At 42.6% G+C, this 13,279-nt stretch overlaps 1 protein-coding gene across 8 annotated transcripts in view; it reads left to right on the top strand.

Annotated features, from left to right (window-relative positions):
- Positions 1-12,120, top strand: part of LOC142403055 (macrophage immunometabolism regulator-like) — a 98,798-nt gene extending 86,678 nt beyond the window's left edge. For 7 of the 8 annotated variants that reach the window (XM_075489196.1, XM_075489197.1, XM_075489198.1 and 4 more), the window contains one exon: positions 9,776-12,120. In XM_075489196.1, coding sequence (XP_075345311.1) covers positions 9,797-10,414 — 618 coding nt within the window. In that variant the 5' untranslated portion in view covers positions 9,776-9,796 and the 3' untranslated portion in view covers positions 10,415-12,120. Of the gene's footprint in view, positions 1-8,806; positions 8,928-9,775 lie in introns of those variants that run through there. The other variant, XM_075489199.1, reaches the window with a different exon arrangement.
- Positions 12,121-13,279: the final 1,159 nt, after the last annotated feature.

The raw sequence follows: 13,279 nt of genomic DNA, 5'->3' as shown, positions 1-13,279 counted from the left end.
AAAGCCCACCGGTACCCTTTAGGGTCCTTGAAATACCCTCTCCTGAGGTAGTCTATGCCAAGGATGCACGGAGCCTCTGGGCCAGTCAAAATGGGGTGCTTTTGCCACTCATTCCCACTTAGGCTCACTTCGGCCTCCAATACAGTCAGCTGTTGGGATCCCCCCTGTCACTCCAGAAATACAGATGGGTTCTGCTCCTATATAGCTTGATGGCATCAGGGTACACTGTGCACTGGTGTCTACTAGAGCCTTATACTCCTGTGGGCCTGATGTGCCAGGCCATCGAATCCACACAGTGCAGTAAACGCGGTTGTCCCTTTCCTCCACCTGGCTGGAGGCAGGGCCTCCCTTGTCCTGGTCATAGTATTCATTACCCATTTCTTGTACATATGAGTCAGGAGCTCCTTCGTTAAAATCCAGAGTAAGATCAGCCCTTTGACTCTGTCTGGGGAACTGTCCACTGGAAACCGGAGCAGCAATTTTCCTGGAAGAACCCCCTTTGGTGATTGTTTTTCCTTGCAACTCACGTACCCGTGCCTCTAGGGTTGAGGTAGGTTTTCCATCCCACTTCCTCATGTCCTCTCCGTGGTCATGCAGGTAAAACCACTGGGTGCCCTGTGGTGTGTACCCTCTATATCCTCTCTCTTGAGCAGAGGAACGCTGAGATAATAGCTGAGATACAGGTCCATACAGGTGGAAAGTAGGACCTATATTCTTCAAGTCGCTGGACCTTCCAGGACAGTTTCTCCACAGCCGAGACAAGGGAGGAAGAGATACTGTGTTCGTATTGTTGGAGTTGGCTAGCCACTTCATCCACTGTTGGACCCTCTTCATCTTTCCAGTATTGCCAGTGAGTTGGCACACGACGCTGGTGCGCTCCATACCAACTTCCACCACATGGGTCATGTGCACCTGACTTCATCTGGATGTTTGGATAACTGCTCATTGTTCAGGTCACCATAAACCACCTCCAGCATGGCTAATTCCTTCAGGTACTGGATACCTCTCTCCATGGTGGTCCATTTGCCCGGGTGACATATAACAGCTTCCTTGAAGGGATATCTTTCATTCATAGCTGACAGGAGTCACCTCCAGAGGCTGAGGGCTGGTTCCCCTTTTCCAATTGCTTTGTCAATGCCCCCTTCCCTAGAAAGGGATCCCAGCTTCTTGGCTTTCCTACCGTCTAATTCCAGGCTACTGGCCCTGTTAAGTGGTTGAGTCGCCATCCCTGGAGGTATTTAAAAGACGTTTGGATGAGGTGCTTATGGACATAGTATAGTGGTGGTCTTGGTAGTGTTAGGTTTACGGTTGGACTCGATGATCTTAAAGGTCTTTTCCAACCTATACGATACCGTGATTCTGTGATTCTGTTATCCCAGCATCGGAGCAGCCAGGTGACAATGTGCTTGCCTGGACGATGGCTGAAATCTTTTCGCATGTCTCGCAGCTCACTCAGGGATAGGGACTGGGTGGTTTCCATCTCATCCTCGAGTTCTTCCTCTTCCTCTCCTCGCGATGGCCCTGCTCTTTCATCTTCTCTTTCTAAACGAGCTGACTTTCGCTTCCAAGATTTCTTCTTGTGTATAGGGGCGACTGATACCAACACGGGTTGGTTCCCTGGTTCAACTGCATTATCTGTCTCCAGGGCTGGATTAGCCGCAGTACCTGTCGCAGAGGGGGCTGGAATAGCCGCAGTGCCTGTTGCAGGGGGGCTGGAGCAGCCACGGTGCCTGTCGCAGCGGGGCTGGAGCAGCCACGGTGCCTGTCGAAGAGAGGGCTGGAGTGACCACAGTGGCTGTTGCAGGGGGGCTGGAGTAGCTACGGTGCCTTTCGAAGAGAGGGCTGGAGTGACCACAGTGGCTGTCGCAGTGGGGGCTGGAGTAGCTATGGTGTCTGCCGTTTTGTCACCAGATCCAGAGGCCTGCTCTTCCCCTTGAGGGTTCTGAATAGTGTTGAACAGGGCTCGGTAGGCATGGGCCAGGCCCCAGCACATTACAGTGATTTGTGTCTCTCTGGAATTGGCAGGGTGACGACATACTTTTTCCAAATATTCTACTAGTTTTTCAGGATCCTGCACTTGTTCAGGGGTGAAGTTCCAAAACACTGGAGGTGCCCACCGTCCTAGGCATTTGCCCATGCTATGCCACACACCCTGCCACTCATAACTATCCGGCCTTGGGGCAGATCTCTGGATGATATTCCTAAATTGCCTACTAACCTTAGACAAAACCAAAACAATATTCCCAAGCAATACCAATAGAAGGATCTTAACTACCCAAGGATGTTCAAGATACTGAAAAGTTATTGTAATGAAGGAGGAAACATCATAGAAGAAGGTAGCGAAGGTGCCATTCTGTATTTCCTCCATAAAAAACCTCTCAGAGGAAGAAGTATAATTGCTAATTGTCTCCACCAGGTGGTACCCGAAGTACAGGAATGGCTTCAGTACAAAACTCAGATACCAAATCAAGCTCAAGGCCAGTGTTTTAATAACAAATCTCCCAGGCAAAACATCACTAATCACTGCAGAGCAGAGCAAACTGCAAAAACCAACACCGATCTTTAACATGTACAGCAAAAAAAATGAGCATGGTGCAGATCAGGTAAACCAGTATCGAGAACAGATGAATCAATATCGTGGCTTGCAACTATTAACAGATCTAAATTCCTTAATATGCTCTGGTTAATCTGTTATTATCTCAAACCCTTCATGCCCCACGTTGAGCACCGAAAAGGAATGTTGTGCTTTAGCTTCAGTGGGCAACTAAGCACCACACAGCCGCTCACTCCCCCTCCCCCTCTGGTGGGACAGGTGAGAGAAGAGGAAGGGCAAAAGTAAGAAAACTCGTGGGTTGTGATAAGAACAGTTCAATAATTGTGGAAAAGAAATAATAATAATAATAATAATAATAATAATAATAATAATAATAATAATAATAATAAATTGTAATGAAAAGCAAAACAACAAGAGAGGGGGAGAGAGAGGAACAAAACCTAGGGATAAACAAAAAAAAAATTTTGTGCAACTGCTCACCACCTGCTGACCGCCGCCCAGCCAGTCCCTGAGCAGCTGCCCCCTGGCTAGCTCCCCCCAGTTTCTATACTGAGCATGACGTCATATGGTATAGAATAGCCCTTTGGCCAGTTTGGGTCAGCTGTCCTGGCTGTGCCCCCTCCCAGCTTCTTGTGCACCTGGCAGAGCATGGGAAGCTGAAAAGTCCTTGACTAGTGTAAACATTACTTAGCAACAACTAAAACATCAGTGTGTTATCATCAACATTATTCTCATACTAAATCCAAAACACAGCACTATACCAGCTACTAGGGAGAAAATTAACCCTATCCCATCTGAAAACAGGACAGAACGATAATTTCTACATAAGGAATTGTCATGAGTATCTTTAACTGTGTGTACTGAAACCTCACTGTATTTATTGTCTTGTTGTCTAGATACAGTGCTAAAGTAGGAAATAACATTTGTTTCTGCTGTTTTGAAAGTTTGAAGTGACTCCATAAATATATTTTGGAAAGCCAATTAAATATAACAAGCAACATTATTAAGTTTTTTATGCAGTTTTTTCTTCAGTGAAAAATGTCGGTGTTACGTTTAATATAGTATTTTCATTTTTTGTTTCATTTTTGCTGCGTTATCTGCATTTTTTAATATAAAATGTTTTAAAACATGCTGGATAAAGTGTTATAAGTAATATTTTAAGACTTTATACTTAAAATAAGTATCTACTTATCTGTCAAAGCAATGCTGTACAAAACTGGTAATGAAGAATCCTAAGTAGACCACAATTATAGTGAGAACTGGAAAAGGACATTTAAGACTAAAGAAACTTTAGTTACAATGTGTCCCTAATAGAAGTTTTTTGTCAATGACTGGCAAATAAAATCCTGTTTAGCAAAACTATGAGAATTTTGTTTACTCCTATTTAATTAGAATGGGAGTGAAGCAGCAGGTTGATTTGAGACTAAGCAGGGTAGTAGAGGCGGGAGCGTTACTTAAGCTGCTCCTTCACAATTCCTCAACAGAAACAAAGTAGGCTTAAATTTTGCATTAGGATAGATTTTTTTTTTTTTTTTTTGCAGGTGAGATTTGCACGAAGCTTCCCCTCTTATTTTAAGCTTCCCCTCTTGCTGAGGGTTTGTTTGTTTGCTTGCTTTAATCCTATTTTATATAGGGGTGTCTAATTCCAAATGGTTGAATAAAGTACTGAAAAGGAGGTGGTACTTTCCTTCCCTTACTTGTTGCATCTTTGCTTCTCTGTCTGTGACCTCTCAAGCCTCAGGATGGGAGCAAGTAGCAGCTTTAAAAGTTTGCAAACTGGTAATAGCACGCTGTAAAGGCAGTGTCATTTGTGAAATGTTACTAAACCATTAATGTGTCTTACAATTTCCTATAATGAACTTTTTTTCTGCTGCACACTTACATACTAACTTTTATTTCTTCTTTGAGTCTCGTTGCCTTTAGACATTACAAAGCTATGTAGATTTTTTTTCTGAAATCTATTTGCTAGAGAGTCACTAGCTACTGTTTAGAGCAAAGGTGAGGCTGACAATGAAGGAAAGCTGGATTGGAAACAGATGTGACCTTTGCATTTTGTGAAATAGCTACACAGAGATAGTGTAGATGACATTCAAAGCAGAGTTCAAAGTGGTCTGGGATCCACTTGCATATAATTGCTGTGATATCAAGCCTATCTTTCCATGTTAAAGATGGTAATGGCTAGCAGTGGAAAGTTGTATCTGTAAAGACACTGAACTGAAGATTTTGGAATAGCTGTGAGGGGAGAAAAGTCAGGGCAAAGTAGTCTGTTTCCTAAAATAATAAACAAACAAACAAAACAAATTCCATATAAATCTGGATATTGGTTATTCTTAAGATACTTCTAAGAATCTTATGGTATATTTATTGAACACTAGAATACTGTTTACTTTGTTATAAGTACATTAACCAAAAATCCCACAGTGTTTTGGTAGCGGGAGGGGCTGCAGGGGTGGCTTCTGTGAGAAGACACCAGAAGCTGCCCCCATGTTCAACAGAGCCAGTTCCAGCTGGCTCCAAAACGGACCCGCTGCTGGCCAAAGCTGAGCCAGTCAGTGATGCTGGTGCTGCCTCTGTGATAAGATATTGAAAAAAGGGTAAAAAATGCTGCACAGCAGCTGTGAGAGGAGTGAGAAAAATATGAAACAGTCCGGCAGACACCAAGGTCAGTGAAGCAGAGTGGGGAGGAGGTGCTCCAGGTGTCGGAGCAGAGATTCCCCTGCAGCCCATGGTGAAGACCATGGTGAAGCAGGTTGTCCCCCTGCAGCCCATGGAGGTCCGTGGTGGACCAGATATCCACCCTGCAGCACATGGAGGACCCCATGCTAGAGCAGGTGGATGTGCCCTAAAGGAATCTGCAGCCTGTGGAGAGCCCATGATGGAACAGGCTCCTGGCAGGAACTGAGGCCTGTGGAGAGGAGTCCATGCAGGGGCAAGTTTTCTGGCAGGACCTGTGGCCCCGTGGGGGTCCCACGCTGGAGCAGTCTGTTCCTGAAGGACTGCACCCTGTGGAAAGGACCCATGCTGGAGCAGTTCGTGAAGAACTGCGGCCCGTGGGAAGGACCTACGTGTCAGAGTGGGAGACGGACCCGGAGTAACGATGAATCTCAATATGAGTATGGTCGTTCTCGTTTATTCAGATTACTTGACAGGTTTATATAGAAGCTAAGCAAAGCACGTGCTAACAGCGACTATTCCATTGGATAACTATACTTGTCCACGCGCTTAAAACAGTTATATGATTGGTACAAAGTTGCCGTTCACGCACTGTTCACAAAGGGGGGTTTATCAGCACTTTCCCAGACTTAGTCCCGCTTATCTTGTTTTACCAAGTACTCCTTCTGCTGTTCTCAAGGGAATTTCACCTTGATCTCTGGCTCCCAGGCCCCATCAAAGGCTGGATTGCTCACATCAATCAAGTCGTGTCCTTTTTCACTTAACCATTCTTCCACAATTCCCCCTTCTTGTTTTTGAGCGATCCAGGCATGATTTATCATGGTTCTAAAAGCCTTTTTGACACAGCTACATGCTACACAAAAACACAGACCTATGATAACTAAAATTATTAAAAGTCGTAATCCCTCAGCTAACAAACCCTTCAGCCATGATGGTAAGGGCCCAAATAAACTGGTTAACCACTCATCAAAAAACCCCTGATTTTGTCGAATTTTGTTGGCATGCTCTTTCAGCCATTGTAGTTGTTTGTGAATTGATTCACTGTGATCAGACAGGTTCATACAACACATGCTTTCAAAATCCTCACAACCATGACCTTGGGCTAATAACAAAAAATCAATTGCTGCTCTATTTTGCAAAATTGCGTGGCGTAAGCTATTTTGATCCTCTAATAACGTTTCTATTACCTGGGTAGTAACATTTGCTTGTTTCTCAGCCCAACAGGCTAATTGCCCAACCTGTTTCAGGGCTCGTCCTGCTGCCCCCCCAGGTATGAGCAGGGACAGGAACACTCTCTCAGTAATACTGAGGAGGGTAGGTTCATCATTGCAATCCGGGGAAGGACCCTTGACCCTTTTTTTTTTTTTTTTTTTTAGGACACTATATGAACCATCTTTATTATCACAAAAGGAAGCATCCAATTAGAAACAGACGTCTGAAATTTCAAGTGAGGGCACGGTAGACCACAGAGATTGGTAAAGTGAGGAAAAAGCATAATAACATGCTTGTGTTAGGCTGGTGTACTATTTAGTACCAGTGCAACTGTAAATCAGAAAATAATGATTAATAATGAAATAATATTGATTTAATATTATAATGAAATTTAATTTCATATTTAATATTATATTTAATTTATTAATTTTAATTTTAATAATTTAATAAAATTAATAATTTTAATTAAATAATTTTATTAATTTTATATTTGATTTTATTTAATATTATAATGAAATAATAATGATTAATAATGAAATAATAATACTTGCCAAATAATGTTTTTGCTTTAGTGGTCTGGATACAGTTACAAAGTAACTGTGAATGACAATCTTGGCATATAAATGGTTAGCAGATATTCATTCCAGAATTTAGGCAGCTGTCTGGTGCAACCCAATACATTTTGTAAATAGTTTTCCATATAAAATGTCTCACAGAAGGCTTTACAGATAATCATCCTTTGTATATGCATACATAAGAGGATACCAGTTGCAATATAATCCATATTTGGCATTTTTTTTTTTTTTTCCACTTTCCTTGCCCGTTTTCCTGTATAACCAGAAACGCTAATGTCGCAGGGCCTTCAGCCCCCCCCCACAGGCTTCCAGTGTCCTTCTAGAATTGCATCTTTGATGACACCACTCCAGCGTGTGGTTCTAGGGAGTGCTGGAAGGTTCATTAAGTATGGAGGCACAGCTTCTCCTTTCCTTTTTGTTTGTAATTCCAGAGTATCAAGACGTTTCAGAACTGCTTGCAACATTTTTGCAGCGGCATCAGAGGATTGTGGCAGCTCCTCCCCGCTAGATGGTGTGGTAGTTCCAGAGGATTCCGTAGAGGGAGGTAGAGGCGGATAGAACGCGGTTGAGGGCGGCAACGGAGGCGCGGAGGGTGGTTCACTGGGCGGAGCTGCAGGGGGAAGTCGGCAGGCTGTTCCGCCCAAGTCATTAGGTTTTGTCGCTCCCGCCCCTCCAGGGGGTTTTGGCGGAGCTACTTCCGCATTCGCTTCACAGTTTGCATTAACTCTGCTAACTGGAACTTCCGCCTTTTCTGGCGTCTGCACTGATTCCGCCATAACACGCAGTTCAGAAACATTTTTACAGACAGTTCCAGACGCGCCTCTCACGGCAGGCAGCCCAAAAAATCGCGCAATAGGTCCCGGTTTGTTTTCGGGCTTATCTTTAGACACTCCCGGACCTAACATTTGGGCAGCAGCGCAAGCTACTTCCCTCTCCGCCTTCATCGCTTTCAAAGTTTCCAAGACAGTGTTCCAGAGTCCACGAACCGCCTTTATTTCCTTTTCGTCCTTTTCATTCCCCTCTATTGTTTTCTGCCACATCGTTCCTCCAAAATCTCGCCATTCCGATACGGAAAATAACATGCAGGTGTCAGAAAAGTGACCCCAACATTGTCCCAATTTAATCAACCTTATTAACTGCTTCACTGGTGCTTCTATCCCTCTCTTAGAGAGGATTCCAGTGAGCAACGTGGCCGCAGCTTCTGTTTCCATCACTGCGCCTGAGAGGTGAGGAGCGACCTCACACCGGCGTCTGCCCTGCTTCTTGCCCCAGGCAGCGCTTCTCTCAGCCGTGGTTTCCCACTCCCCTCCTCTAGCTGCTTACCGCAGTCACGGAGATTTCATCGGTGCGTAACCATCCTCTGCTACCAGATGTCGGAGTGGGAGACGGACCCGGAGTAACGATGAATCTCAATATGAGTATGGTCGTTCTCGTTTATTCAGATTACTTGACAGGTTTATATAGAAGATAAGCAAAGCACGCGCTAACAGCGACTATTCCATTGGATAACTATACTTGTCCACGCGCTTAAAACAGTTATATGATTGGTACAAAGTTGCCGTTCACGCACTGTTCACAAAGGGGGGTTTATCAGCACTTTCCCAGACTTAGTCCCGCTTATCTTGTTTTACCAAGTACTCCTTCTGCTGTTCTCAAGGGAATTTCACCTTGACCTCTGGCTCCCAGGCCCCATCAAAGGCTGGATTGCTCACATCAATCAAGTCGTGTCCTTTATCACTTAACCATTCTTCCACACCTACGTTGGAGAATGTCGTGAAGGACTGTATCCCATGGGTGGGACTCCACACTGGAGCAGGGAAAGAGTGTGAGGAGGAAGGAGTGGCAGAGACAACGTGTGATGAACTGACTGCAACCTTCATTCCCCATCCCCCTGCACCGCTCAGGGGGAGAAGGTAGATAATTCGAGAGTGAAGTTGAGCCTGGGAAGAAGGGGAGGGGTGGGGGGAAGGAGTTTTTAGATTTGTCCTTATTTCTCATTATCCTATTCTGATTTTGATTTGCAATAAATTAAATTAGTTTCCCCAAGTCAAGTCCGTTTTGCCCGTGACGGTAATTGCTGAGTGATCTCCCTGTCCTTATCTTGACCTGCAAGCTTTTTCATCGTATTTTTCTCCCCCGTCCTTGTTGAGGAGGGGGAGTGATAGAGCAGCTAGGTGGGCACGTGGTGGCCAGGCAAGGTCAACCCACCACAGGGAAACATTGCAGTACCCAGTAGGTCAGGTCTAGTCCATGGTTATGCCTGAGGTAGTAACTGTTAGATGCCTTTTTTTTTTAAAGGTATGTTTACTGATATTATTGTGAATGGAAAAAATATGCAGCTGAGTACAGGAGATGTTACTGTGGATGTGCTAATGGATGTAGATAGCCTCAAAGGAATGGGGTTATAAAGGACCAAATAGACTTAAAGGATTAAAAAATAGAGTGAAAAGATACTTCAGTTTTTTGTACTGTACTACTCAAGAATATGTTTTTAACATATTTAAGAATATCAAGAGTATATTTATAGTAAGAATATCAAGAGTATATTTATAATATTTGTTATTAAAAAGGGGGCCAAAATAATTTTAAAAGGCAGATGTCAGTTTTTTTATGAGACACTCTGTAGAGTATAAGACAAAAATGAATAGAGAAGTACTGGTTATGGTTTCTGGGTGATAAAAAATCTGATTTCTGAGATCCTCTCTCAGCTCCTTTATTGGCTAAAGGCTCTATTTGCAATCAATCTCTGTTTTATTTTTAGGAGAATAGCACTGTGCTTAAAATGGACATAAATGGAGAGTCCAGAACTACCATATCTACCCACCCTGTACCTCTTGCAGAAGTCAGTTCTGCAGGCAAAACAGAAGCAGAGAAACCACGATGTTCCAGTACCCCCTGCTCACCAATGCGACGGACAGTTTCAGGCTATCAGATCCTTCGTATGGATTCTAACTACCTGGTTGGCTTCACGACTGGAGAGGAGCTGCTAAAATTAGCCCAAAAGTATATAGGAAATGAAGATAATAAAGGGGAATCCAGGCCTAACTTACACTCTAAACAGCTTGATTCAGGACTTGCATGTTCCTCCCATTTGTACAAAACTAGAAGTAGGTACTATCAGCCATATGAGATCCCAGCAGTAAATGGGAGGAGGAGGAGACGGATGCCCAGCTCAGGGGATAAATGCACTAAGGCTTTACCATATGAACCTTACAAGGCACTTCATGGTCCCCTGCCTCTTTGCCTTTTAAAAGGTAAAGGGGCTCACTCTAAATCCCTGGACTACCTCAATTTAGACAAAATGAGCATCAAGGAACCTGCTGACACAGACATGCTACAATACCAGCTCCAACACCTTACCCTTAGAGGGGACCATATGTTTGCAAGAAATAACACATGAACTATGAACTATAATCTAGAATTCAGAATCAGTTTCTGGTTATTTCTCTGTTGCTGCAAAAATCCACTGTCATACTGTGTACATGACTGTCCACATTGTAGGTGGTATCAGCTAAATGTTATCAGAAAGTAATTTATTTGAACAGAATTTTGACAGTGCATTGTGTTGCAAATACTTGGAGGGAAAAAATTTTTCCAGAGCAAGCAGCTTCTAATGCAAATTTGACTGCAGCTGGTGGATATTTCTTTGGACACCTTTTAACAAAGAAACGCTTTTGGTTTTTGGATTTGGGGGGGGTTGTACAGTTATCTAGTATTTATGGTAATTTAATACTGAAAAAATGATGGTCTGCTTGGTTGTTGCTAATTTTGGCTTGATGTTAGAAATTGCTCTTGGATAAGTACTCAAGTTATCTTTTTGTTTCTTCCTGTATTCTACAATAAAATGTATGTATGATTTTTTACATCATGGGAAGGAATGTGAACTTGGCTAAATTGGATCACTTGTTATTTTAAACCATCCCATTCAAACATTTTGAAACTGGATTTGCACTGGTGGTGAGGGGGAAATTCACTCATAAAATAAACCTTTGTTCATTTGCTACTTTAAACCTATTAAATTATTTTTTTAGTTACTGCATGGAAGTAATTGTTTTGCCTCCTCTGTTTTATAAAACTAGTTTGGAATAAGTATTTGGAATATTAAAAAATATTTTTGAGAGTGAAGGGTTTGGTTTTTTTGTTAATATGACTTATTTTTTACATTGTCTTGACATGTAAACAAGGATTCACTTCAGATCCAGTAAATACACTAGAATGTCTGCATCAGTACGTCAATAAAGTTTTTCATTTTAATTCATGATTTCTCTATAGTATAGTAATGGAAGATGTCAAATAACTCTAGCATTGCTTTGGAAATTTAGTTTATTTGAAGCACTGAACACTTTTATTAAGTTCCAGAAGGCAGATTTTTAGATGGAGTGCAAGTGAAGTGTTTCTATATCAGGCCTGAAGAGTTGATTCCGGATTATTCAACAGAGTAGATTGAATACACTGGCTTGATTTGTTGCTTAAGAATTTTTTGTCCAAATATGACATCAAATGCAGGTTTGACAGCTGTATTCTTAGATATATTTAAAACATGTTAGTAACTTATGTTTAAATATTAAAAAAAGTTTTTAGACATTTTTAGGTGCAATCTATTAGTGAAGCAGTGTGCAACTTCATTTTGGTTTACTTATTTAGAAGTTAAAATTAAGATCCCGTTGTTTTGAAACATAACTTATTTGATCAGTTGTTTCTGGTACAATTCAGGGGGTTTTTGTTTCTCCTTCAGAATGAATAGCAAGCACTAGTCAGTGCATGTGTTGTGGAAAATGAGTTCTTTTCATTCTGCCACTTACTCCACCAACTGTAACTGAAGGCAGTGAAGAGGAGCCCAGTAGACTATGTTTTACTGGTTTGGTTAATGTTTTCTGGCTTATTAGAATATTTACAACTGATGTGTATTTTAAAGAGTTAACTGCACCTATGTAAATTTAATGTATTGAACAATGATCTCTAAAATAAACTTTTCCTATGTAGCCTTTAGTTTGAAAAACAGAATATGGTCAGATGCCAAAGAGATTGAGGTTTTGTCTAAGGAATAAACAAACACCATTATTTATTGAAATACCCTATGAAAATGTATTTCTGGCTGAAAAATAAAGAGAGTGATATAAATACCTATTTTTGTGGAGTCTTTTGCTGTTGTCGTGGTTTAGCCCCAGCCGGCAACTAAGCACCACGCAGCCGCTCGCTCACTCCCCCTCGGTGGGATGGGGGAGAGAATCGGAAGAGCAAAAGTAAGAAAACTTGAGGGTTGAGATAAAAACAGTTTAATAGGGAAAGCAAAAGCCGCGCACACAAGCAAAGCAAAGCAAGAAATTCATTCACTCCTTCCCATGGGCAGGCAGGTGTTCAGCCATCTCCAGGAAAGCAGGGCTCCATCACGCGTAATGGTTACTTGGGAAGACAAACGCCATCGCTCCAAATGTCCCCCCTTCCTTCTTCTTCCCCAGCTTTATATACTGAGCATGACGTCATGTGGTATGGAATAGCCCTTTGGTCAGTTTGGATCAACTATCCTGGCTGTGTCCCCTCCCATCTTCTTCTGCACCTGGCAGAGCACGGGAAGCTGAAAAGTCCTTGACTAGTACAGCAGCAACTAAAACATCTCTGTATTATCAACACTGTCCTCAGCACAAATCCAAAACATAGCCCCATACCAGCCGCTACGAAGAAAATTAACTCTGTCTCAGCTGAAACCAGGACAGTATCCACCCCTTATTCCATACCATTTACGTCATGCTCAGGTCTCACACTATCCAATACATTCTCATTACCCACCATCACCCTTCCCATCCTTTGATATAATACACACATATCATTCCCTTAGTCTATGGACCACCCCTACAAAATATTTGTAAAATGACCATAAATGTCCACAAAATGTCCACTGAGTTCATTTAGTCCATGACTTTGGGCTTCATCTCTTATGGTTGTTACTCAGGACAGGAGAGGTGGTGTGTTGCTTGGAGTTATTGGGCACCAAAACCAGCTCAGGTCAGGTCACTGCTGCACTTGCACTGCTTCTTGTAAGGCTTCTCCTCCATTGGTTCAGGTGGTTCCGGCTGTAGTAATTCCTATAACATGCAACTCAAATCATGGGTTACAACAATTTAAAGTTATATCTATTACAATGTCCACCCCTGGTCCTTTTGGACCAGGTTATAGGGTTTAACATTGCAACGAACTCCTCCCCTTGCTCCTAGCCTGGCTAGCAACAAGGGGTTCCTGCTATAGTAATTCCCACAACATGCAACTC

The sequence above is a fragment of the Mycteria americana genome (genome assembly GCF_035582795.1).
Source record: "Mycteria americana isolate JAX WOST 10 ecotype Jacksonville Zoo and Gardens chromosome W unlocalized genomic scaffold, USCA_MyAme_1.0 Scaffold_32, whole genome shotgun sequence".
In the NCBI taxonomy this organism is placed as follows: domain Eukaryota; kingdom Metazoa; phylum Chordata; class Aves; order Ciconiiformes; family Ciconiidae; genus Mycteria; species Mycteria americana.
The sequence above is the reverse complement of the archived record's forward strand: the minus strand, read 5'-3'. Positions and strand labels throughout refer to the sequence as shown.